Below are 27,957 nucleotides of genomic sequence, written 5' to 3'. Positions count from 1 at the left end.
GATCAGGCATTTAAACTGTCCCCTGAAAGCCTTCCAAAACTACTGTTTAATTTGAAAAGTTTAGGTCTTTATTTTCCAATCCTAGAGCTGCTATTGAGTAGTGATTATGCTTGTGTGCAGTCTCTGGAGCCTGTCTTTACTGTGTCTGCTCACAAAAGGGAGTTTAGTGAAATGTAGTTGCTTTTGCTGAAGTCCCTCAGTAATTCCATGTAAGGCTAAATAGAAGTGCCACTGACTGCACCGATGTTGTTTAGTATGGCTGTACTAACTGGTGTGTGCGGGTTTGTTTTCTTTTTTATTTTATATTTCTGTACAGATGGCTGTGTCACCATGGAAGAGATGAAGAGAACTTTGCTCTAGGAGATCACAATCTCTGGATCATTCTGCATCTCAGTATTTAATAACAATGGAACATGTCCAAATGCTAAAACAAGTCTTTGCAAATGTATAATAAACTGTTTAGGAAAGTTCATGCCATGAACAGAACTGTGTAATACTCTCATTAGTGTGCAGACACAAATCTAATGCCTATAGACTACTGCGTGGAAAGTTCCAAAGAGAAAGAAAAGTCTGTGAACTCGCAAAACTTGCAACAGCCCTGGAAAAATGGGAGCAACAAGACTTTGAAAAGCACAGCTTTGGGCACACTCCATGTGTCTGCACAGCTTTCAAGTGAACTAGCACTTAAGACCTTGTGTAACAAAATGGACTCTGGGGACACAGCTATAGGGCAAAAAGCTACCTCAAGGTCTGGAGAAACTGCTAAAGTACCAAGTAGATGGAGGCAAGAACATTCAGCTGTTATTAAGATGAGCACTTTCGGCAGTCAAGAAGTACAGCGGCAACCACAAATAGATCACGAGCAAGTAGGAAACACGGCATCAGCACAACTTTTTAGTTCTGGGAAACTGGTATCATCAAATGAAGCTGCACAGCAAGTCACAGAGAAGCAATATCCACAGCATCGTCCAAGCCCTTACTCATGTCAACATTCACTTTCCTTTCCACAGCATTCGTTGCCACAAGGCTTCTTGCACAACATAAAGCCACATCAGAGCTTGGAAGGCCCTCCATGGCAGTTTCCTAGCCACTTGCAATCAGTTGCCTCAGAGGACTTGTTTCCTTTTCATATGCATAGCCATAGTGGAGGTTTCTCCAGGAAGAAGATTTCAAGTTTGAACCCTGCATACAGCCAATATTCACAGAAATCTCTAGAACAATCAGAAGATGCTCACAAAAAAGAGCACAAACCCAAAAAGCCTGGCAAGTACATTTGTCCTTACTGTAATCGGGCCTGTGCCAAACCTAGCGTACTTAAAAAGCATATTAGATCTCACACTGGTGAGCGACCGTACCCTTGTGTCCCTTGTGGTTTCTCCTTCAAGACGAAAAGCAACCTCTACAAACACAGGAAGTCACACGCCCATGCAATTAAGGCAGGGTTGGTACCTTTCACAGAGTCAGCAGTCTCTAAATTGGACCTCGATGCCAGTTACATCGATGTGGAAGCTGAAATTCATTCAGATGGAGAGCAGAGCACAGACACGGATGAGGAGACCTCACTCCTGGTGGAAGGGTCTGACAAACTGAGCCCTGTCTCACAGCTCCCACTGGACATTGCTAGCAGGAGTGGCTTTCACTCCTCCATGGAGGAGTCCTTGGTGGGGCCGATGAAAGTCCCCATTTTGATTATCCCTAAAAGTGGGATTCAGTTACCCAGTGAGAGTTCACCATATATTAGCTCTGATATGTTGCAAACCCCATCCTTAAGTACCAAGTCTGATGACTCTCATACAGTTAAACAGCGACTTGCACTAAGACTGTCAGAGAAAAAAGGACAAGATTCTGAGCAGTCATTAAACCTCCTGAGCCCACACAGTAAGGGAAGCACTGACTCTGGCTATTTTTCCCGCTCAGAAAGCGCTGAGCAGCAAATTAGCCCACCAAATACTAATGCAAAGTCTTACGAAGAAATAATTTTTGGGAAGTTCTATAGGATTAATCAAAGAACAGCACTAACTGTAGCCACAACAAATCAGGAACACAGTTTAATGGGCAGAAAGGGCAAAACAGACCCATCACCTCTTTTAAATAACAGATTAGATATCAAGATGCTTGAGGAACATGTTTCTCACCTGACTCCAAATAAAGAGGAACTCATTGACTCCAACAATTTGAGCACTATTAAATCTACACAAGTTTATCCAGGCAGCAATACAGAATGTAGACAATCCCAGACCACATCATCCATCAAAAGTGAATCCAGCTTGTACCAAGTCAGTCAGCAGGGTGATGTGCCTGTCCTCCTAGAGCCCCCAGTAGATTCTTCTCCTCTTATTAGAAGTAACTCCATGCCAACCTCTTCTGCAAACAACCTAAGTATTCCCCCTTCTCTGAGAGGAAGCCATTCATTTGATGAGAAGATGTCTGGCTCTGATGACGTATTTTATCCCGGGACAGTGGGAATATCCCACCAAAGAATGTTGAGAAGGCAGGCTGCCTTTGAACTGCCATCTGTACAGGAGGGACACTCGGATTCAGATTATCATGGAAGACAAGGGAAAAATATTATTATTGCTTCGAGCAGACAGACAGCAGGTGACAAAGGACCATCCTTAAAAGAGAAGAAAGGAGACAAGACCTTTTATGACTATGATGCCAGTGGAAAGCACTACAGAAAGTGGGAAGAATTTGAAGCTCAGAAGCAGAACTACAGGGACTCACCATCCTTAAGTGGGATGAACAAAGGGGGAGAGTTTTTTATTGATGCACTTGGACAATCTCAGTCAGTGCCATCCATGCTTGGAACAACTTTTGAAAACAGAAAGCGCAGGAAAGAGGAGAGTGTTGGAGATGAGGAAGACAGTCCTATGATTTGCAGCAGTACAACTGGCACCCCTGGGGGAATTCAACCTTTGGACTTTGATCCCAAATCCCAAATTCAGGAAGTGCCAAGAAGCGGATTTGCCCTTCAAGGCCTGGAAAATGCTCCCCATTGCCATGCGGAACGTTTTGAAATGTGCAGGCCTTACTTGCAGTCTGGAAGTCCAGCAGCTTCTTTGGAAGACTCATCCCTTACTGCAGAGCAAGAAAAGACTGCAGAATCACTGGTTAGAAAGCCCCCCGGAAATGTCATCTCTGTCATTCAGCACACAAACTCATTGAGTCGGCCAAACTCCTTTGAAAGGTCTGAATCTACAGAACATGTTGCATGCCAGCAGGAAAAGATGTATTCACCATCTGAAACAGGCGAGAGTGAGATTTGTGAGTCCCCGATGAGCCCAGACCGAGCTCCACAAATGGAAAATGCTGACACCAGTAAGCCGTCCCCGTCCCAGCAGCCTCAGCCGTGTCATATCCAGCCCAGGTTGGTTCGCCAGCACAACATACAGGTACCTGAAATTCGTGTCACGGAGGAGCCAGATAAGCCTGAAAAAGATAAAGAAGTGCAGAGTAAAGAGCAGGAGAGACCCACTGAAGAATTCCAATGGCCCCAGAGAAGTGAAACCCTTTCTCAACTTCCAGCTGAAAAGCTGCCACCCAAAAAGAAGCGTTTAAGACTGGCTGACATGGAGCACTCCTCTGGGGAATCCAGCTTTGAGTCTACTGGTACAAGTCTCTCTCGCAGCCCTAGCCAAGAAAGTAATTTGTCCCACAGTTCAAGTTTTTCAATGTCCTTTGAAAGAGAAGAGAATATGAAGTTCATCACACCTTCCAAACAAGATGAATTTGGAAAACAGTCCGAGTTTTTAACAGTTCCAGCAGGTGCTTACTCACTTTCCGTCCCTGGGCATCACCATCAGAGGGAAATGAGACGCTGCTCATCTGAACAGATGCCCTGTCCTCATGCTGCTGAAATCCCAGAGATCCGAAGTAAATCCTTTGATTATGGGAACCTGTCTCACGCCTCTTCAGCTGGAACACCTACTGTGGCATTGTCTCCATCCCGAGAAAGGAAGAAATGCTTCTTGGTTCGCCAGGCTTCCTTCAGTGGTTTTCCAGAGATTTCTCAGACTGATCAGAGCACAGAACAAAGTATAAAGCAGGAGCAGATGGAACATTCACAGATTGGTCTTCGCTCTTCCCAGCTTGTCTGGCATCACTCCCCTTCCTCTGTACTTCAGCCCATTCAGGTGGATGACTCTGGAAAACAGGCTATTGGCTCTTGTGCTCAGCTTAGTAATAGCTCATCCCACCTTGCCCAGCAACAGGCTCTTGTTGCAGACAGCCCGGAAATGTTAAGGACTCCCTTAATCCAACAAGCACCTTATATTCCTAACAAACATCCATCAGAGCAGCAGCAGCTATTTGCACATCAGGAAAAAGTCCCATTTCCCCCTATTCATAGCACCTTGTTTCAGTTCTCCTATCCAGCTGTCTGCATGGTTCACTTACCACCATCTCAGCAGCCTATCTTGTGGCAGTCCTGCACAGAACCTCTGCACTTCCAGCATCCATTTGTACAACAGCTGCAGAAATCTTATGTCAAACAGGCTTTCCAAATAGACGTACCTCCAAGTTATCACCTGGAACACGCACCTGAGCTTATTGGAAAGAAAGCAGCTGATTATGTGCATGCTAAAGAGCAAGCATACCAGCATTACTCAGGAACATCTGGATCGTATTCAAAAAATACTCTTGCTAAGTACCAGTCAGACCATAGCATTAAACCAACAGATACCTCCTCTGAGCAGCATCTTCAGACAGATTTTGACTCCCCAAGTGATGGATCTGTACAGTCTTTGCCAGGAACAGTTGTTCCCGTCAGGATACAAACCCACGTGCCATCTTATGGTAGTGTCATGTACACAAGCATTTCCCAGATCCTTGGACAGAGCAACAGTCCTGCAATTGTAATCTGTAAAGTTGATGAGACAGTTTCTCAAAGAACCTTGGCAACTAATGCAACCATGCAAGGAATTGGATTTAACATAGCTCAGATGTTGGGTCATCATGGAGGACTAGAAAAATATCCCTTGTGGAAAGTGCCGCAGACACTTCCGCTTGGACTGGAGCCACCAATTCCCTTGTGTTTGCCTTCCACTTCTGATATGGCTTCTACCTTGGGAGGAAGCAAACGAATGCTTTCCCCTGCCAGCAGCTTGGACCTCTTCATGGAGACCAAGCAGCAGAAACGAGTCAAAGAAGAAAAAATGTATGGGCAGATAGTTGAGGAACTAAGTGCAGTTGAGTTGACTAACTCAGATATAAAGAAAGATTTTCCAAGAATGCAGAAGCCTCAACTAGTAAGGCAGAGCTGTGCTACTGAGCCAAAAGAAAGTCTGCCATCCATGTCATCCTCTTCATCGCTGTCATCCTCAACATCTCAAGATTTCCCACCTGTCAGCATGGCGGGAGCTGATGCATTCCCACTGAGCAGAGAGAAACTTTCCAGTTTTGATTCCACATCCCCGGGACAGAAGTCCAGTGGCCCATCTGAAGGAAGAGACTCACCAGAAGAGTTGGATGTGGATGAAACAGCCTCAGATATGAGCATGAGTCCACAGAGGTCTTCATTGCCACCTGGAGAAATTCAGGCAGAAGACCAGCTGAAACATCAAAAATTACCTCTTGGGATGTTAGTCCAGATGTCATCTAATACTGTTGGGAAAGTCACAGCTTCAACCATCCTCCTGACAGACGTAGCAGATTTTCAACACATCCTTCAGTTCCCAAGTCTGCGTACTACGACTACTGTGAGCTGGTGTTTCTTAAACTATACAAAACCCAATTACACTCAGCAACCAACCCTCAAAGCTTCTGTTTATGCTTCGTGGTGTATAAGTTCATGTAACCCAAACCCATCTGGGCTAAGTACAAAGACCACTTTAGCACTTTTAAGGTCCAAGCAAAAAAACACCACAGAAATCTACACCCTGGCTGCTATGCACAGACCTGGAGCTGGTAAACTGACATCATCAAGTGCATGGAAGCAGTTTGCTCAGGTAAATAAGAAATTTTAATAAAATTAAATTCATATATGTTTATGTGAGAAATTTCTAGTAAACTATAAAACCTTAATTTTTTTTTTTGAAGTTTCCCTATTGGGAAATCAGCCAGTGACATCTTCCCAAGACAACTTTGGAGCCTCAGTTTATCCTTCTGCAAGCTCTGCTACTGCTGCTGTCTCTGCCTCTGTTTCTATTTTCAAAATCAGATGTAAAAAGTGAGGCTTTTAAAGCCCTCCATTTATGTGTGTCAGAGCCTGACACATTATCTACTTTTATTTTGACCTTTGTTTTTCCTGATAAACTGTGTCAGACACAATCATCCACATGCGGTTTTGTAAGAAAAAATTAAGATAAAATTGAGTAAGGATCTTCAGATCCATTTAATGTCTTTTACATATTGACTCTTCCTCACGGGTTAAGCATTTGCTAATACTGCCAGGGAAAATTCTGTAATGGCAATAAATTACCTTCTGAGGCTTTTCCATATCTATTTTCTTTTTTTTTTTTTTCTGAGGAAAGATACAGTATTGTCTTTTCTGTCAAGACTCGTAAAAATTTGTCCATGTTGCCTCCTCTTCTATTCTCTGTCAAATTAAATGGGACAGAATAATTCATCATATAGAGTTGGACCAGAATGAGAGTTTGGCTTTGACCTGGTATGTTAAAAGTATTTGAAATGAAGTGCGCGTTTATTGTATGCTCCAGAAGTAACACCCTTGCTTGACTTTGTTCTACAGATGAAACACGAGCCATTCTTCTTGTTTGGCAGCAAGCTTGAAAAGAAAGTAGTGGGGAATATTATAAAAGAAAGAGTAAAAGGAGACATTCATGGAGATAAAGACATTACATCCAAACAAACTGAGCCGATACGAATTAAAATCTTTGAAGGAGGGTAAGAAAATATAACTGGAAATTTAAAGCTCAGCCTGTCATTTTAAAGACATTTGAGAATGAATATGAATGAATTAGAATGTGAACAGTCTCCTGTATTCTTGCCATGTCCTTTAGCTCCCAAGTCTCTTCTTTTTTGTGTATTTGTCAGTCTTAAAATGCACCGCAGGGTACTTGTATCCTCACTTTGGGCTCTACTTTGCTATTAAGAAAATTGTTTTCCATCTATGTGAGAGCACTCACTCAAAATTGTTACTTTAATTCTTTAATTCATAAGGATGAACTGTTAACATTTTGATATTTTCTGTGCCATTTCTTTGTATTTAATGACTTCCATGAGGATGTGTTTCCATTTTTAGGCACTCTGTACTTCCACTCAGTTGAATGGGTTGACAAGGTGTGCTTAGCATTATTCTTGTAATATTGCATTATTTACTGAGGTTGGATTTTACAGATAAAATGTAAAATGCCAATGAAATCTATGGTATCTAAGGCTATCCATAGATCTGTCTTGTATGGTTGATAAAATATTGTTTAATTTTACTATGGCAATCTATCACTCAGGTGATAACAGAAACAAATAACAAAGAGGGCAAAGCCAATTAACATTGTTTTGAGGCTTAAGAAATTTCTTAAGAAGAGAAAAGTAAATAGACACTTGTTTGTGTCTGCAGTATTCTCTAAAATGGAAGATACTTTTGAGTTTCCATTACAGAATTCTGACACAATGAAATTAGTTTGCCAGTTTTTAGTTGTGCATAGTCAGATGGCTAAACAAGATGTGGTTTTCAGTCTTAGCAAACTCAGATGGTCCCACAGCACTGTTTTATTGGGGTAACTAAATAGGTCAGGAGGGAGATGTGAGAAATTCATACATCCATTTCCTTCTCCTGTCAGCTTGAACCCTTTAAAATATCACTTGTCTTTCATTGATGTTGTGTTTTTGTCAACAATTGAATAATCTCCATGAATTACCATTGCCATTTCTCTGTAGTCAGCAACACTGAAGGAATGACGCCTACATCTTGCCTGAAAGACTGAGAAAGTTATTTTGGAGGTCTCTATAGGTGTGCTGGCCCAGACACCCCTATCCTGGCTGCTCTCTGTAGTTGTACCTTGTCCTAGTACCTAAGCCAGTAGACTGGCTTTACAAGATTGACCCAAATTCAGTGGTAAGCCTAAGTTTACAAGAAATGTAAAGAGCTGGTGCTTCAACTCACTACAACTTTGAAGTATAAAATTGCTTCCCACTATGTACCATTTCTGAATTTGGATAACCCAGCTCAGGATAGTCTGCCTTGCTATAAACTACATGATGAGAGGTCAGAAGAGTAAAAGTGTGTTAAAAAAAGCAACTTAAAGAAGGATTCAGATGAGTGTGAGCTGCAGCAGATCCCTCTATAAAAAACTTCTACTAATACTTACATCAATAAATTTTGTGTTAATTGTGCTACTTTAAGTTTTCCTTTACACCAATAAGGTTTATGAAACTATTTGAGTAAAATCATGTAATTCACACTTCACTTAGACGTGTCTCCTAGTAATACTTGGTTGTGTTTAGATACCGTTTGATTAAAACAAAACATAAGAAACCTTGATGTGCACATCAATTTCTGAAGTGGGGAGAACAAATAGTCTGTGCAATAGACTGGGACTTCCTCAATAGAAAGATATAAACTGCAAAACTGCAGTAAATGAGGTGATGCAGTGATGAACTCTTTCCTTATGCATGATAACTTCATGGTACATTTTACAAGAATTATTTGTGGAAGAACAGATTCATTCTTTCCATTCTTGACATTCATTTGGCTATTTTTTAAATATGTGTAATATACCTTAGATATTATTGTCATGTCTAGCAGTGCTTTCTGTCCTGGTTATTGAATTTTTCCTTCTCTTCAAGTTATTGTCTATCACAATTAAAGCTAGCTGTTGTCTATCACTTCTTAAAGATAGTTTTTGATGTGGGTGGGTTTCTATGCTTGCTTCTTCTTGGCTGTTTGTTGAGCTATTTTGTTCTCTCTTCAAGCACTCCTTCATCTCCTCTCAGCATGTGGTGCATTGAACTATATAGCAAATGTCTGTTGTCTTCATGTCACATTTTCTCCCCTGGACAGACAAGCACGAATGGTCATACCTTGTTTCAGCAGTATATTTTCATTTTGGTTTTTGGTTTTCATGGGAAATGGGTTTCCTTAGGCTTTGTGATTGGTTTTGTTTCATAGGTGTGAAGAAGGTAATTAGCTGAGAAAGATTAGTGGTTGTCTGCTTTTGGTTTGTGTGAAAGCCTGTTCACCTGGCAGGCAAGTGGAGCTCTGCAGCTGCCTTGTGCCAGTGGGGTGGAGCATTCATACGGCAGCTGGGCAAAAAGCAGATAGCTGGGGCTGGGGATGAGTAAGAAGCTGAAGGAGCAGAATCAGAATTGAGGCAAAAAGTAGATCATGGAATCACAACAGTTGGAAGAGACCTCTAAGATCTAGTCCAAATGTCAGCCAGTACCACCAGATGTCACAGTACCTCACCACCTCACTGCAGAAAGCCCATCAAGAGCATTTTGTAAGCATCATAGCAGAGGGAGTTTGGAAGGAAGAAACTAAACACTGCATTGTTACCACTGGCAGGTGGCTTGATTCAAGAGAAATTGTCTGAATCACAAAATCTCCTTTCCATCATCTGACTGCAGATGTGACTGATGGGATATGAAGCAGTATTTCTCAAAAAAAGCAGTAATTTCAAGTTCAGTCCCTGCTGCAGTACGGTTAGTTGCTAATGGTGTGCAAAGAAAGAAGGGACAGGACAAGCATGCCTGCTCATCTGACACCTAGTTTAATGACATTATCAGCTGACAGAAAGAATTGACAGTTTGCTTATGTTTGTACTTCCATATCTATCAGTAATAGACTCTAGTAGAAGAACCCAAATAAAATAACATTTTGAAGTTGCAGGACTCTGAGACTTGTTAATGCTTTTTAACTCAAGGGTCCCATCCTAGTCAAACTCAGAGCAGCAGCGGCCAAAGTCCTTACATGGACATTACATAGTAGGAAGGGGGAAATTACTCAAAGCTTCGAGAGAGACACAAGTTAGCAGTAAGATTGAATATTCCTGAGGTCTAAAAGGTAATCACCATGACTCTGACTTCTGGTCTTTTTAGTTTTTGCACCAGACCTTCTTTAAATGTCAAGTTTGTGTGTGTCATTTCTCTTACAGTCATTGTTATGATGAAGCATACTTAAAAAGTCAAGGTCAGTTGTGGCCAAAACCCATCTATATGAATGATGAAGAGACACATGTTTTATCACTGTCTTTGTGTCCAATGGGATCTGACAGGTGACAAAAGCCAGTGGAATGAGGTCAAGCAGAAGAAGAGCCGAGAAGGAGCAACAAAAAAGCACATGTAATAGCACAGCATTTATCTTACCAGTATCAATCAGGGGTGGTACGGTAGACTCCATCCCAGCAAAATCAGACTTTAAGGAGAGATGAAGAGAAGATAAAATAGCAGTATTTCACGTAATAATGGGCTTTTTTTTTTTTTTTTTTTTTTTTTTTGTCTGTGGGAAAAAGCTTGTAGGAAGTTGATGAAGTAGTGGATAGAGAGATGACTAGCAGTCATTGGCATGTGCATATGAAGGAGAACCTGGGAAATGGGGCAGCCAAGATCCCAAAAATATTGTACAGAAAACCTGCTAGAGAGATGACTAAATATTACATTACATTAGACTATTGCAGTTTTGTCCATGCTGCCAGGGACAATGAAGGATATGGGAGAAGTACAACTTTGTTGGAAATGAGATGAAAAAACCCTGAATTTAGGCATCCACATTTAAAAGGGGAGATAATGTGTTTAAAAGATGAGAAGATGGACTTCAGAACAGGACACTGTTTTTCTAAAATATTAACTTCAGAATTTATATTGCCCATGATATAGCTAAACATATGGGAAAGTGTTCATCTAAGAACACTTGAAAAATGTTTCAGCTCTGTAACCCGAAAATTGCCATTTTTTTCCTGTAGAGTTATCATCACATTAACAGAATCTTTCACACAGTCCCTTTTTTATTTAAAGTACTGAATGTCAGTACCAACAATATTTTGTGGGTTGTGCATCCACAGAATGACTGAAAGTACTTTGTGCTGCTTAGGATGAGGGCAATGGAGGACAGAGGGCAGAAGAAATATTATTTCTCAGTTCTTGCACTTCCTGGATTTTACTTTGAATGAATGAGGATGGAATTCTTCCCCAAAGGAATCCAGTCTTCAAACCCCAGAACAGCCTGAGTAGATTCCCTAGACTCCTTTAGATTTCAGTATTAACAATTTAGCATGATAATAAAGGCAATGTACAGCTTTACATAGATTTTCATATCTTATTTATTTTCTAACTACACACTATGTAATCAGCAAAAAAAAAAAAAAAAGAAAGCTTATGTCTGTGTGTGGGTTCTACGCTGTGATAAGAAAAATTCCAGTAACAGCTTTCTTCGAAGTGTCTGTGTTTGACATGTACCATTTTATTTCTAAAGCATCACATACCTGAGTGAAATCAACTCTGTGTCTCTTTGGGGAGCAATTTATCTTTGGGAATGTCAGGCATGTGTAATGTGAATGAATATATCCTTGCTCGTCATCCATGTTCCCTTCATGCTTAATGGGAAGAAACGGGCATTTCCAGGATGTGATTTATCTGATCCCAAGGGATAAATACACTAAAATAGTTAAATGAACTGTACTGCAAAATAATGCTGTTTTCAGTGGTGGTAGATGTCTGTGCTGTACAAGACTACAGTGAACTGAAATCCAACCTGTAGGCTTATATTTGGAGTTGTTCAATGGAATGGTTGTTCATTGGTTTCCTGACAAGGTGTTTATACTGTTTTCATACTGCAGCCTGTTGGTTTCGTGTTGTTTAAATACATTGGGACCAGTACATTCTCTGAAAGCCAAATACTTTATGAGTTCCATACTGAAAATTCAGTAGTTCCTTTGGACTTCTGTGAGTTTGCATTGATTATGAGGATCAAATGCCTAGAAGTGATGTTTGTACATGTATCAGACCTAAAATCTGTATGACTTAAATACTTGCTCTCTTCCAACAGGTATAAATCAAATGAGGATTATGTCTATGTCAGAGGTCGTGGCCGAGGAAAGTACATTTGTGAAGAATGTGGCATTCGCTGTAAAAAGCCAAGCATGCTCAAAAAACATATCCGCACTCACACTGATGTCCGGCCTTATGTATGCAAGCTGTGCAATTTTGCCTTCAAAACTAAAGGTATTTGACCTTTTCAGTTGAGCTCTTGCCACTTCTGGAGCTATTTTGCCCTCTGGGATTCAATCACCCATTGCAATCAAGGAGAGTATTTTCTTCAGAATTAAATTGTTGTGTTTATATATACAGGACTGTATAAGAGAGTTTGTTCTATTCTGTTCAGTTAATCCAGGGATTTTGTAAGACTCTGATACTCCTTGGATAGCTTCATTAAAACCTAGAGGCTCTTGGACGGTCCTTCTGTCTGCAGAGAAAATGTAGTAGCATAAGAACCACCCTGAAAAATTTTACTCTGCCAACATTGCTGCATGGTGCAAATTTTAATTGCAGCAACACTTAAATGCTACCAGGAGACATATTTCTTATGACATAATGTAGAAGCAGAGCATCAGCTGCTGAGGAATACATGCCTTCACAGGCTTTACAGTGGGTCAGTTTCAAGTTTGTAAATAATATATGTCTCCTAGATGGGCCAGTCCATCCACTGTGGCATTAATTATGAATAGAGATCTGATAGCTTCTGTTCACATGTATTTATCAGCACAGAAAAAAGCTTTCATTTGTCACCCTGTGGTCACAGATAATGGTATTCTTTGGAATTCAGATTCGTGATGCAACCATCTCCTTGAAAAAACCATCCCTTCCTTGGTATTATTTCTTTGTAGTGCAGCCTAAATGAGCCTTACATTCTCAGTTTCTTAGCTTCCCTTTGGCAGACAAAAGAATGGATTCTAGTCCCAGTGCAGTGAAACTTAACTCAAAGGGGGAGAAAGGAAGCTGAAGGAAATTTCTCCCAAGATCCCCATGCAGCTTCATGGCTGTTTTGAGGATTGAGAATTGTAATAGTTTCCATGACTCCAACAGTTCTTCCTGTGCCAAAGATGAGAACAGCTGATGGATGGTAGTAGACCCATCAGCCTAATTTAAGATGGGAACATTCATGGGCATGTAGAGACAAAGACAAGGAGCTGCTTGTTTGTAGTCCCAGTAGACCATCTGGTGAGCTGCTCTCATATCATTGCTTACATTTGACTTTGCTGGAGGAATGGGTCTTGAGTAGGGACTTGAAATACATGACAGGATTGTGGTTTTATAGCTGTGTTCAGAGAGGACATTCCAGGAATGAGAGGTGGCATGGAAACAAAAAAAAAGAAGAAATTGCTTGCTGTGGCTGGCATTTCTGACAAAGAAGAAACATGGAGGAGGTGGTTTGCTATTGCACAGAAAGGGCATGAGTAGCAAGAGACTAGGTTAGCCTTTGAAGTACAAGAAGTGTTTAACTGGTGCATTATAAGCAGTTGTCAGCCTCATAACTACTGTTGCTACTTTGCTGAGAGCAGTAGGGGACAAACTTTCAGAAGTACTTAGGTTTTCAGTTTATCTGAGCATTTAGCCATCCAGAAGCATCAATGGCCAAGTTAGATTTTTCATGCAGTGCACAGACTCAAGAAACTCCTAGTGAGAAGGGAATTATTTAAACTAGCTGGAGCTGAAAGTCAGAGAAGAAGAGCATTGTGAGTTTCTAAGCACACCTGTGCTGTCCAGCAGAGGGGTGCAGTGTTTCTGACCCAAGATGGCATGTACCACAACACCATCTGGAGATATTGGTTGGGGTCCTAGAAGCAGCATAAGTGCATTTCCAGAGGGCTTTCCTTGAGCTAAGAAGCACTATGTCTTGGTAGTGGGTTGAGTTTGCTTGTGCCATGCTTTCCCTTTTGAGTGTTGCAAGTGAGGCTGAAATGGCAAATGGTTTAGAGCGATATTCTCCAGCTTGTGCTTTGTGCTCAAGATTCTTTGTCTTGAAATGTCTCTTGGGGCCAATCTCAACCCAGTTTTTTAATCTATGAAAAAACAGACCAAGACAGACGCTCCAGAAAGTCAATAGGCTAGTGTTAGATTGCTCCCTCAGGGGAATGGGAGATTTGCTTTCAAATCTCTACTGTGTCTGGTTTAGATCCGTATTCTAAATCCATGAGTTGAACCTGAATTTCCCCCATCCCAGGTGGGTCCTGTAAGCACAGCTCGTCTCAGTTCAGAGACTGCAGCTAGATGGTAAATTTGCATAAAGAAGTCTCCTATAACTGTCTTTTTTTTTTTTTTTTTTTTTTTTTTTTTTTTTTTTTTTTTTTTTGTTGGGTACTTTTGCTTCCAAATGCTTCAAATACATGGAACATTTGGAAACGATGTGCAAAGTAAATGGGAGAGCCCTTACCTGGAAAGTGCCACTGTGTAAATGGGAACATGAGCCCTGAATGGCTGCTGTGCTGTGGACTTGCTTCAATGTCTAGGTAGTCTGTACATATTATGAACAGTGAGTCCAGGAACAGATAACATCCAAAAGTGAGTTTTGTAGGGGTGCCTAAATATCATGTGTAAAAATTGGAGAGATGCCTATGTACGTCTCAGGCCCTGAGTGTATTTAAATTTTTTATTTTCTAAAGATACAAAAACCCACTCTCATTAAAACAGGCTCTGAGGTCAGTGGTCTTGATGAGTCAGCCCTGTCTGTTGTGGTGTTTTCTAAACCTAAAACCCATTACCTGCAGCATAATGGAGTTAAGATATACCAAAACTTTACTTGAAGAGTGATCTTTGTTGTTTTCCGTTAATTACATTAATTTCTGATTTGTAGGAAATCTGACAAAACATATGAAGTCTAAAGCACACATGAAAAAATGCTTGGAGCTTGGAGTATCAATGACATCTGTAGATGATGCTGAAACTGAAGAAGCAGGTATGTCAAAATGATTTCATTTAATGGCCTCATTCCAGGAAAAGTATGGAGAGTATGGAGTCTATAAATGACTCACTACACTTCAGCACTGTGATGGGCATGGGAAAATATATTACAAGTATCTGGGGCATTTTTTAATTGAGAGTTAGCGTTTTAATAACCAGGAAGTTAAAAGAAAAATCCTCTTGAGTTGTCTGGGTTACACTTTTTTACATGAAGAGGCACTAGAAATAAAAATATGACCTGTTGTCATCTGTCTCATACAAGGTTCCCAATAGTGAAGTTGCAAGATAGTATAGGATAAATTTGCTTTCATATTTCAAGTATAGAATTTTAGATATTATTTTGAAAAAAATATGTTGTTATTCAATGAGGAATGGCTTTATGCAGCCATCCCAGATGAAGAGCATCCAGCGATGGCATTGAGTGTGCTGGGCAGGGAGTGGTTGTGGTGTGAGAGGTGGGATATGTGCTAATCAATTGGACTTGGCTGTGGTTGTTTCAGAAAATATGGAGGACATGCAGCAGGAAGCAGAGAAGAGCAGCAGCCTGGCAGGGCTGTCAGCAGAGCACCAGTTTTCTGATGCGGAGGAATCGGATGGCGAGGACGGCGACGACAATGATGATGATGATGAAGATGAGGATGATTTTGATGATACTCAGGGAGACTCGACACCAAAAACCAGATCAAGAAGCACCAGCCCGCAGCCCCCTCGGTTCTCCTCCCTGTCAGTGAACTCGGCTGGGGCATCGCAGGGGGCTTCCCCAGAGGGCTCCCTTTCTGTGGGACACTCTTCCCTCATCAGTTACTTGGTCACCTTACCTAGCATTCAGGTTACTCAGCTTATAACACCAAGCGACTCCTGTGACGACACACAAATGACAGAATATCAGAGGTTTTTCCAGAGTAAGAGTACGGATTCAGAGCCCGATAAAGACAGATTGGACATACCCAGCAGCATGGATGAGGATTGCACACTTTCGTTAGATCCCAGTTCTTCTCCAAGGGACCTCTCACCTTCCAGTCGACAATCGTCACCTGGCTACGATTCTTCACCCTACAGAGATAACTCACCAAAGAGGTATTTGATGCCAAAAGGGGATTTGTCACCCAGAAGACATCTGTCACCCCGACGGGATATTTCACCCATGAGGCACCTTTCCCCACGGAAGGAGGCTGTGCTGAGGAGAGAGTTATCACCGAGACGGGACGTGTCCCCAAGGCGTCACCTATCGCCAAGGAGACCAATGTCACCAGGGAAAGATGCGTCTGTTCGAAGAGATTTGTCTCCCAGGCGAGAGAGGCGATATATGGCCTCCGTTAGAGCGGCATCTCCCCGGAGGGGCTTGTACCATAACCCAGCATTGTCCATGGGTCAATATTTACAGTCTGAATCTATTCCAGTGGGACATTCAGTAAGTATGAAAGAATATTTTCATTACTCTTGTTGAAAACTGTGCTCTTACTGAATTCGAGCATTTCAAAAATCTTTGCAGCTTTGTAGAAGAAGAAGGCATAAACTTTGAGTCTTGGTGGGAAGTCCCAAAACAAATGCAAGAAATTTGGAATAGACAGAGACCAAATCAGGATGCTGATTCATTTAGATGCACTAGAGTCAGCCTAAGGGGCAAGTGTTCACTTGGTAGAACCCTGAGTAGCTCCATGAACTTCAGTGAAATTAGGCTGGTTTGCATTTTCTGCCTCCATATTCATTACACATATATATATATATGTATGTATAATTTTTAAATGGTCCAGAAAGCTTACGGTTTGTAAGGCTTTCTTCTGCACTGTATGAAATCTTGTACTTCCTCGACTCTCAGGTGAGATCCAGCCAAAATCAAGGCTTAAAGCCCTGTTCTTCCTATCACTGAGTATTGCTTAATGGAATAAAAATGCTAAGATAATGGAATCTCTTTAAAAAGCAGAGTGCACACTAATATCATGATCTGTGGCTGGATTTTAAAGGATATTATTGTGTAAGAGGAGCAGGCAGCTGTATGCCCTGCAGAAAGTGCCGCAACCGTTTGGGTGGAAATATGCAAAATTTGCGCAGCTGCTGTCTGTGCTCTTCCCTTTTGGTAAATCAGCTCTCAGAAACTGCCAGATTGGCACTTTTGACCAGCCCTAGCATTCACAAAGCACTCCCTCCACAAATAGATTACATCTTCAGAGGTAAGGAATGGCCTTGCTAGGTGTGGATTTACTTACTTATTTACTATGCTTTCCGCACCATGTTGCTGTTGTGGTTGCCCTCTCACTGCATGCCTGTGTGTGGCTTCAACCTGGGCAAGCTGTGACAGTCTCAGGTTACCTCAGAGCTCCTTGCTCTTCTCCTGGCTGGCCTCTTCTACCTGCTTCCCCATTCCCAATCTTCTTGGCTCTCCATGTAGTCTTTGCAGTGCTCCTCTGTGGAGGAGGAGAATTGAACCCTGAGCTCATACAGTCAGCATTTCTCAGCTCTGGTGTGATTTTCTTTGTAGAGTCAGGCTGATGTGTTATCTGCTCCCAGGAAGGGAGTGAAGGATGCACCTGGGCAAAGATGCAGGGGTGGACCAAAAAGAGCTGAGATGCTGCCAGCATGGCAGATCCAAAAGTGATTTCCCAGCATTTCGGGGGTATAAGGGAAAGCTGCCACTTGAGTGGCTGTATTTATAGGAGAGAGCAACACAGGTTCTTCTCCCACATCTTAGACATTGCCCCATGACCTAGTAAGTTGTTTGGGAGAGCACTGGAGAGGGTGACTGATTGATTAAATGGTCCTAGAGAAAGGGCATGCTGAAACCCTGCTGCACTCTCACAGGAGAGATCACTGCACAGCTGAGAGAGGGTACAAATCTCACCAGCAGTTCTACTGACTACGTGAGGAAGCACAAGTGGGTGAAGAGTCACCAGTTTAACTATTCATGATGTCTTAGTATCAAATGAATGGGATCATATGGGATTCTACAGCTGACGTGCAGGGTGCCCCAGTCCCTCATGTCCCACATGATACACACTGGCATCCTGTAGTAAAGATTTTAGATGTGTAATGATGCTAGCAAAAACAGTAATCCTTGACCATCTGACAGTTCTTGCTGTAATATTTTTCTTATGCATTATGCACACCTTCCAGCAAGGCCTTTAGCACATTGTAAGGACTCTCTTAGCACTTCTTACTCCTTCTTTTGAAAAGTCCACCATGCCAGATGGACTTCCAATGCTTACCTTGTTTTTGAGGTAGAGTCAGGCATGTGGTAGTGAAAAATACAATGTAAAAGATCAGTTGTCTTACAGAAAGCATCAGTAACTTGATGGCATGTTGAGTGTTTGAGAGAGAAGGCCAGACTTCAGTAGAGTCACTACAACCATTTTCCATCACTGGAAATGGAGCCCGGGCAAACTTAAATGAAAAAAAAAAACAAGTGAGGATGATTGCCCATTGCAAAAAAATGACTGCAAGGAAGGAAAGATGCATTCCTTGTCTCTTGATGCTTTTCTGGAAAATGTACTTTAGCCAAACATTAGACAAGCTTAAGTGAAACAAGTTATACTCAGCATGTGGGAAGACAAATAGCACCTGAGCTTGCTATAAATGAAAGCTGTCAGAGAAGAAAAAGGAATAAAGGTTGGTTTTCACTTTTTTAGAGTAGTGAAATCCAGCAAACCAGAACATCATTAGCAGCTGCATTGGTGATGCTCATGCTGGCTTACAATCCTTAAAGTACTTTAAGAGCTGCATTGGATTGCCAGTCCTTGCAGGAGTAAGGGCAGTTTTGTGCTTCTAGTGCCTGCAGTTCTCACAAGAGGCCAGTTTTCTTTCTTCTCAACTGAAATTGTTGTATTTGCTCAGTCTCTTTGGCCAGTGCTGGTCTAGTTGCACTTCATCTTGCTTCCTGTTGAATGTCCATGCACTTTGTTGGTCTTGTGCAAAGGCTTGTAAAGTGCTCAGGCATGGAAAGCACCACATAGAAAGCAATTAAAATTATTTGTTTAGGAAGTGGAAAAGAGCATGATGAAAGTAAATATTTTTTTAGATTGTATAAAAATACAGGAAAATACACACTTTTTTTCTCCTTTGGCAAGCAATAGCAGGATACACTCTTGCAACAGAATACTCTTTCTAAAGTAGCCTAAGTCTGTAATGTGTGCTGGGTCACACTTGGCTTTTTGACTAGTTAAATTGGTGTCTTTAATGCCAGATATCTTCTGTTCTCTAAATGCATTTGGGATCTTCTGTCAATGGCAGAGGTTTCTTTCCTTACTGGGTAGGCTGATGCCATTATCAAAGGGCTCAGATTCTTCTTCCAAGTCATCTTCTGCCAGTCCTGAGAGAAACAGAAGTAGTAGGAAGGCTTCATTTGTTCGCCCTGATCTCTTTTAGCATTAGTTTGGATGAGGCATGGATGGTCTCTGTTGTCACATTTTTTGTGTTTTGACTCACTTTTTCAGCTCAGTCTTGGAGTAAGTCACGTGGATTGTTGTCAGATGGAATTAAACTGAAAATGTGCACCAGGAGGGCAGCAGGTGCCCTTGAACTGTGAGTGGCCATCCAAGTGACTGCAAAGAGGCCACATAGGGCTAAACTGAAGCAACCTTCCCTTCCAAACCCACAACACTTGCATGGTGAATATGGGATCCAGCACAAACAGTTTTCACTCCATTTCTGCTTGTCCCAACCCTTAGTACACCCTGCTACTTCCTAGTGCAGACCAGAACCTTTGCCTCTTCTTCCAGTCCCAGGATAGACACAAAGAGATTGAGAAGGTGCCTTGCTGTGAGTGGAACAGCCTGGTCTCTCACAACTATTTTAGCTTCTAGACAGTAGTAGCTTTTGCTTCTTTTGCCATCTTGGTGCTCATCTCATTCATTTTGAAGTCTGAAGCCTGTCTTGATATATTCAGAAGGGCTGAAGGGAATTAGGCACCTCTGTGACCACTTAAATGTTGATAGGACTTAAGGTCCTTTGATCATCCCGAACATGGATATTAAATCACTTCCCAAACACTCACTACTTTATCATCTTGAGTGAAGTGCATTCTTGTACAGAGAGCCTGAAACTTCTGAATTCCAGGTAAACTGTAAATAGGTTCACCAGTGCATCTGGGCTACTGTGTTTCATTCTGTGTTGGGCTGCAAATTGAGCTGATCCTGAAAGTGAGGGCCACCCAGAGTTATAGTCACTTTTTTGGGCATCATGTCTTTCAGGAGGCACATTGGTGGTAACGTGCTCCGTTGCTAATTTTCTCTATAGAGTTCAGTGTTTTCTGGTTTTTAACTTTAAAAAACCTCAAGTACATTATGACATGCTAATCCAAGAGACTGTTTTCCACCCAACATGTTTTTGCAAGCTGTGGTCTGAGGCTGCCCAGAGGATGTCTGTGAAGGGTGCTTGGCTTTGAAATGTGATATTCCTCTTAATCTCTCGCAGCCTGATTTGGGTGATGTACCAGATACAGGGTAAACTCTATCTCATCCCTGAGGCATTCTGGGGGACTTGTGAAGCTGGATATGGCTTTGCTCAGGGGTGTGATGTGGCAGTCTAGCTTTGTGACCAGGTCAGAGCGTTTAGTGAGGAGCTGCTACAGAATACTATTGCTTGGGAAATTACATGTTACCTGGACTTGAAGGGAAATATGCTAAACTGTAACAAATGAAAATTAATAGGAAAGGAACTGGATTCCCATCACCTGACAAAGAGAAGAGCTCAGCTCACAGCACTGGCCACAGCCCATTCTAACTGCACTTCAAAAAGCTGCCATGACTTCCTGCTCTGTGCTCTGTGATCTAATACTTGCCCTGTCAACTGCAGAAAGTCTTTAGATTTTCAGGATGCTTGTTGAAAAGAGGCAGTCTTTCTCTGTGAATGTGTGTGTCTGCTTGTAGGAATGAAAATGCTAAATATTGGTAAAGGAAATAAAAGCAGGGTAAGAGGTAGGAACAGTTCCTACTGATTGTAACCATTTATGTTATCTGTTTCCAAGCTTACCTGCCAGGGCTAGAGAAAAATAATCCAGTATGTGCCCAGCCAGGCTTGGAAGGTATCCAGTGACATGCACACACTGTCACTGTGTTAAAATCAGGCATACGAGACATATATTGGATGATGCTGCAGATCTTGACGCGCACAGCAGTTTCTGTCATGTTAGCCACCTCTATCCAGCAAGGACAGACTCTTGCTCTATTTCCTTATGAAACTCTGGCATGGTAAAACATGAAGCCAGTGTCTCTCAATTAGAGATTTGTGTGTGACTAGGTTTATTCTTTGATGAGTTTTACTAATTTTTTTGCTCAATTTCCCTTAGCCCAAGTTCACATCAGATGTAATAGTAATAAATGTCATGGTGTAGGAAACGTCCAAAAGGACAGTGTGACTGAGAAACTGTCTGACAGACAAAACATGGAAAAAAATAGGGGGCAAGCAGCTGTGCAGAGGTGAAGTTAGTGATAGGAAGGACTGACAGGGTAGGTGAATTGTCCTGTGGCTTGGCAGTTGCAGTTTATTTTGTATAGTTCTCCCCATTCAGCAATATAATGTGCTGTCACTGTGCTTTCTTATGACAGTTTCTCTTTTATGAGACTCAAGTGTCTCACTTTCTGAATAGGAAAATTCCCAACATAGATTAGTCTGTGAATAATATCTCTGAAGTTTGACTCTGATGATTATGGGTCACCCTTTCCTGTCTCGACATTGATTTATATTAAACAGGACAAAGCATCTGAGCACAGTGAGATTGAGCCCTTGGGTAGCACAGAAACTGAATCTTTAATTGCCCCCTAAACCAGCTCCCTGGGATGGGATCAAGAGGTTGCTCAATGCCTTGAGAGCTAGGATTTCCCAGCAGTGAAGTGCTGCCACTTCAATGCATTGGTATTTAGCAGCACAGTCCTCGGGCTGCCACACCAAGGCTGTGGTAGCATTACAGCTCTGGGGCAATTGATCCATGTTTGGTCAATTTACAGAGCAGAGATGAGTGTTTTCATTCATTTAATTTCATATGAGAGTCCCTGAGAGATGTGTGGCCAAATCCCACATATAATTATGAAAATGTCATCCTGCACTTCTGTCATCATTACTCCTCTGGTCAGCAAGAAATGATACTTAATCATCAGATAGCAAACAAATTTTAAAAATTAGGAATGAAAATAAAAAGGAACCCAAAAGCCCAGGGCATATTTAATACTGAGTGGAGATAGAGCTATTTATTCTTTCAAGGCAGGAACTAATGGGAAGGCAGTGAAAATGTCAATATTGTGAGATTGGCTTTTATTAGCCATCACAAAATCCCCCATTCTTCTCAATCCCATTATGAGTGGGTGAGTCTCCCTGGGACACAATCATCACTTTTGCTCACAGCTGATGCCTGTGCTTTTGTTATTATTTATTGTTTACGCTGCAGATAAGCCAGAGGGGTACTCCATTGTCTCAATGACTAAAAAAATTTGTGTCTTCATCACACAAAGACACTTGAACTTGCATGGAAATACCCATCTGCTTTCACCAAGGATTGGGTAAAGCTCCCAGGGAGCAAGTGCCTTCTGTGGGGCTCAAGAGCAGATTTTTCAGAAGGCAGTAAATACATACATGCTGTCAGATATTCCCTGTTACACCAAGCAGTGGTGCTGAGCAGGGGATGTTCAGACGTGTACTTCTCTGCAATAAAGTTTAAATACCAGCATACTTTTCCAAAAGAGAGAGTAAGATGGATCTCCTGGCCAAGTTTCTCCTGGGGAATGAAAATCTATCTACCCCAAATTCTGTTCAAAGTTTCAGTTGAATATAATACCCTCCACTTCCTGACCTAAATTGCTGCATTGTGTTGCTGAACTCTCTTAACTAGCCACTGCCTTTCACCTCAGAGGCATGAGCCCTGTAGGGCTGAGCTAAGCAAAACCTCCTCTGTTGCTTGGATGTGCAATTAGCGGTGTTTTCCAAATGCTTTGGGATCCATCTGGATGAAAGGTGCTTCGTGAATGGGAGGTTGTGTTAGACAGGAAAACAGATAGGTGGTTTGGCAGCCAGACAAGAATTCTGATAGTAGCAGTGCTGACATCTCTTTTTTTTTCTTCTGGTTACAGAGGAGGGGGTTGTCTCAGGCACCTTATTTCAACATATATGGAGAAAAAGGAGGCATGGAGCACCGCAGGTCTAGCCTGTTCCCTGAAGGTCCGAGCGACTACGTCTTCAGTCATCTTCCACTACACTCCCAGCAACAGATCCGAGCACCTATCCCCATGATGCCCATTGGGGGGATCCAGATGGTCCATTCAGTCCCCGTGGCCCTTTCAGGTTTACATTCTCCGTCCACTCTGGCCCTGCAGAGGGAGGTCTCTGAGGAGAAGCAGAGAGGATCTGCGGAAGCCCTCACGAAAGAGCCGCACAGCATTTCTAAGCCCCACGAGAAGCGTACCTCTCCGCACAGCTTGCACCCCGCCGCTCCCCCCAGCGCCCCCTCCTCGCCGCTGCTGTTGCTGGCTCAGAGCACATCCGAGGACAGTGTGGTGGCTACCGAGAGGGAGCAGGAGGAGAACATACAGACTTGTACAAAAGCCATAGCCTCTCTGCGAATCGCCACAGAAGAAGCCGTTCTGCACGGGGCGGAGCAGCTGCAGAGGCCTTCTGAGCCTCACCAGAAACCCTTAGAAAGTGCACATTTTAGCATTAAACACTTTAGTGGATCTGAGCCGGGCCAGCCCTGTGCCTCAGCCACCCATCCTGACTTGCACGGTGGTGAACAGGACAGTTTTGGTACATCACAGACTGCGCCAGCCCATCCCACCTTTTACAGCAAGAGCTTTGTGGATGTCCAGCAGCTGGGCTTTCACAGCAGGAGCGAGCCCCCATCAAGCACACAGGAAAGGAAAGATCCGTCATCTGAGAAGAGCAAGCCGCATTGATCTGAGATGCATGGAGACTTTCACCCCATACATTTACCCCTCTTTTTTTTTTTTTCTAGAGATAGAAAAAGTATTCAAATTTACAGCATGCCCGTTCTAAGTTACAGTAGTTTGCTATTATATATACTTTTGTTATATCAAAAGAATTAGATAAAGTAACAAGTCATCATGAGCCTGACCAAAACTAAATTTGAAATTCTTATTGGGTCTGGTACTTTTAAATTGTACAGATGTTTGTGCCTTTTCTTTACTTTGCTTATATTCTTATAAGCATTTTTTTAGCAGTAATTTGTACATATTTTAGAATTTGTGTATCTGCTTTGTAATAAATGTAATTTCTTTCCTTTTTTGGACACTTGGATCTAAATGATGTAAAACAGAACAGCATCAATATATGTGAGGTTGCACTAAAACATATTTTTATATGATTAAAACTGAACAGCTTTTATGTACAGCTCTGATTCTGTAATACTAATATTTATTTACTTTGTTTCATAAATTGTAAATTTTTTTCTTAATGTTGTGGATTGCTTTTCTATGTGAAGCATGGGATTTACTGTTGCGTAATTAGAACAAAATGTATATTGTAAAACAAGATATTTAAACTAGAGTATCTTATATTATTCTGCACTTATGCATTAGTTAAAAAAAAAAAAGATAAAAGATGTATCAGTCAGTTCTTAACTCTTGTAATTTTTTTTGTCTCTTGTTTGCCGGATTGACTATAACTTAAGTGCTGATTGTGATTTTAAACTGATAGTACCGTAAAGCATTAAAGTAAAACAATGTGCTATTGTGAGTTTTTTCAAAGCTTTATAAAACAGTTATAAATATATTAAAAGTATTTGGTCTTATGTGAACATGTTGATCTATATACTCCTTAAAAAGCTATGGGAAAACATTCCACCCCATGTAAATATGTGCATCACTGGTGCCATCTGTGTAGCTCACCGGGACCAGCAGGGTTTGCTATGCTGGGGCTTCCAGGAGCGGGACCGGGGCACTGCTGGCTGCCAGAGGGCAGAGCCCAGCAGCATCCTGACCCACTCCCTGGCCTCCAGCAGCAGGGTGGCAAGGCCCCTACGGCCGCTTGGGGCTGGGCGAGGAGCTGGCCTGCTGGCTGGACACACGGCGCCCTGCCGAGCCTGGCAGTCCCCTGCTCCTGAGGGCTGACCGAGGGCATAGGTGTCATGGAGCAGTGCCCTGGAGTGTCAGAGAGGGGTTTGGAGAGGAGAAAAAGGCGTTTCCTTGCACTTGAACTCCACAGCTGGCCACTCCCTACTGCAATACCTGTGCCAGCTTCGGGGGAGGCTCCCGTTCTGTCCTATTCCGTCCTGTCCTATGGATGGAGGTGTGTGGCCCTGCCGGCAAGGCAGAGAGCACCGCCACCCCGGCCTCTTCTGAAATGGGTTTCATGGGCAAGAAAGTCACAGTCTTCCAGTGTAGGGTCTCCACCTGGGCAAGGTTTGCTCCAGAGGGAAGGGAGGAGGAGCCCGGGCTTGTGTTTGAACATGTGTGGTGGGTTACCACTACCACCAGCAGCATGCGTGCCTGCACGCACGCACACACACACACACTCAAACACACGCATGCACACACACAGATGAGAGAAACCAACGACCTGGATTATATTTTGTGCTATTTAGTGGATTATAAATCTGTGAAAACAAGTTTGTATATTGAAAATACATCTAAGGAGTGTTCTTTAAAAAGAAATAAATATACAGTTACATGCATGAGGTGTCTAGTTTTCATGTGTTCTTTGAATTTTCCAAGTTTATTGGTGTTCCAGCATTCTGCACAAGAAGCACCCTTAAAAATGTGAGTGATAGTGAAAAATGTGGACCATATATTGGCTTTCTCACATATTATCAAACTAAACCAGTTCATTTCTCCGCTAATACTGTGTGGGGGCAGAGCCACAGGTGGCATGTTGTCATAATTCTAGCATGATGGCATATGATTAGTGTAATACCATAATGAACAGTGACCATTTCTAAACATTAAAGCTTAGCTTCTCATACCCATTGCAATGTTCTGCCTTTATTCCAGATCATTGTGGTAACCTTGCCAAGAAAAGCATGTGCCAGAAAACTGGCTCATCTCAGATTGGAGAGAGGAGAAACAGTATATGTAGTTGGAGATGAGCAGCCTGTTGGATCATGCTTCCATAAAAAAAGGAGAACTCAATTATACATTTTAAATAAACAAGCTCCATCTGATAAAAGCCTCTCTCCTCCTGGGCTTCATGGCTGTATTGAGAACAAAATGCTCTGCACAATGATCAGCTAATCAGGTAATCATAGATATTTTATTAAAAGGGAACCAAGCAACCCCTGATGGTAAATGCTCTATTAACATTGCCTTTGTAAGCAACCCTCTTACTGTGGGAGTTACCTCTGACTTGTTTGATTATTTTAATTAATTTGCAGCTGCAATTTGCCATCCACCTTCTCAGCCTTGGGGCATTTTTTTTTTTAATAATCGGTGAGCAAGTATCACTAAAATTACATGTGATATTTTTGGGTTACAATGGAGCAACGCTGAAGAGGTTTCAGGTACTTACAATCTTAATTGTATTTTCTTAATGAGATAATGTGTATACAGTGCTTTGAAAAAAAACATATCCTCACGCAAGGCATAGGCATCAATGATGACTTTTCATGCTTTGTAAAGGGTGTGGAGGAGAAATGGCAAACGTGTCTGACAAAATTTTCCCAGGCATGAGCAATTTTCAGAATCAACTGTGCAAGCACAGCAGCGGGGACTGGAGGGGGGCAAATAATTCCGTGAGTGCTCTGCCTGCACTTCCAGTGCAGCCCCCTCCATGCTGCCTGCCGAGATGATGGTGTGGGGCTGTTTGTGCCCCGCTGGGATGAGCCTACGGCTTCAGCCTCCGTGCTGGGAGAATGCAGCTGCACGGCTCCCTGCCGGGAATGCCGGTCTCCGGGCAGGATTGGAGTTGCCTGTGTGAAGCAGCCCCTCTGAGGGTGATGGGGAGGGGGCTCCTCCACAATACTCGGTGCAGTGGATGCAGGGAGGGCTCTTCGGACCAAAAAGTGTAACCCTGAGCTCTCTGATGTAAACGTTCTGTGTTTTTAAGAGGGGTGAAAAGAAGAGATTTAACAGGGCACTCTAGAAGAAACTGCAGAACCAAACAAGGATCCTTACATGCAATGTGCTAAAAATTCTACGTCAGGAATATAATTACCTATTATATTGTTCAAGGAGGTTATAATTTTCTATGAAGATCCATATGTCTTTTCTGTAAAGCACAAGGGAAATACAGATGCTCTGGCAAGCTCTCTTTATTTTCTTCTCTCAGAATACTGTCACTAGAGTCACTTCAGGACTTACTCACGTCAGCAAGACAGAGGGTGTATCAGTCTCATATAACTGCCTGCACAATCCTCTCACAAAGCTTTAGATTCTGACTCAGGGTAGTAACTCTAGCGCATGTTAAATTCTTCTATGTGGACTTCCCCACTGCAGGACACACTGCTAGCAGGGGATAATAATTAGCACCAGTGAAGGGCATCATTAACTATAGCAGACCCAAATGGAGTCAAGGGACTTGAGTACAAAAATTTCAATTCAAGAATGCTGCAGTCAACTCCCATTTAACCCTAGAGGCACCTCAATTTAAAAGGTGCCCTGCCTTGTTTAAAGCTGTTTCCTGCTTTCGAACATGAGGTAAACTTCTCTTCTTGGAACTGCTTCACACCTCTTCCCCTCCCACTTTGACCTGGACACCAGAAAATATGTATTTCTTGCCTAGATCCTCCAAAGGACCTGCCCTGCTGAGTGGGTCTTTGAAAATACCTGACATATGATGAAATATGCTTCCCTCTTGAATTATACTTTTGGCAAGTGCTGTCACCACCTTCTTACAGATTAGTTTAATGATTTGGTCCCCATTTATGGGTATCTAAAAAAAGCCCAAACCGCCCCAAATCTGTGCTGAAACTGGCTAAATCAACACCTCCAATCTCCTAGGAGAGTGCCCTAAAATGCTCCACAAGAAGTTTTTTGCTTTCTGCTGAAGTTCTCCTACTGTGAAACAAAATATTCAGGATTGACTGGATCATCATTACTGTAGGCTATTGTCCCCAAGAGGAAGAGCTGTTGGATGTGCCCTGCTCAGTAGGAAGAGAGCTGCCTGGAAAGCTGGTGAGTTGAGTGGTGTGACAAGAGACTTAGAATGACAAGGACTGAGTTCAAGCAGCTCCCT

At 42.3% G+C, this 27,957-nt stretch overlaps 1 protein-coding gene across 9 annotated transcripts in view; it reads left to right on the top strand.

Annotated features, from left to right (window-relative positions):
- HIVEP2 (HIVEP zinc finger 2) overlaps positions 1-25,462 on the top strand; it is a 136,891-nt gene extending 111,429 nt beyond the window's left edge. For all 9 annotated transcript variants that reach the window (XM_059841873.1, XM_059841866.1, XM_059841872.1 and 6 more), the window contains 6 exons: positions 317-5,945; positions 6,689-6,843; positions 11,942-12,117; positions 14,747-14,848; positions 15,354-16,264; positions 22,908-25,462. In XM_059841873.1, the coding sequence (XP_059697856.1) occupies positions 525-5,945; positions 6,689-6,843; positions 11,942-12,117; positions 14,747-14,848; positions 15,354-16,264; positions 22,908-23,726 (7,584 nt within the window). In that variant the 5' untranslated portion in view covers positions 317-524 and the 3' untranslated portion in view covers positions 23,727-25,462. The remainder of the gene's footprint in view (positions 1-316; positions 5,946-6,688; positions 6,844-11,941; positions 12,118-14,746; positions 14,849-15,353; positions 16,265-22,907) is intronic.
- Positions 25,463-27,957: the final 2,495 nt, after the last annotated feature.

Source organism: Haemorhous mexicanus, chromosome 3, assembly GCF_027477595.1.
Source record: "Haemorhous mexicanus isolate bHaeMex1 chromosome 3, bHaeMex1.pri, whole genome shotgun sequence".
In the NCBI taxonomy this organism is placed as follows: Eukaryota; Metazoa; Chordata; class Aves; order Passeriformes; family Fringillidae; genus Haemorhous; species Haemorhous mexicanus.
The sequence above is the reverse complement of the archived record's forward strand: the minus strand, read 5'-3'. Positions and strand labels throughout refer to the sequence as shown.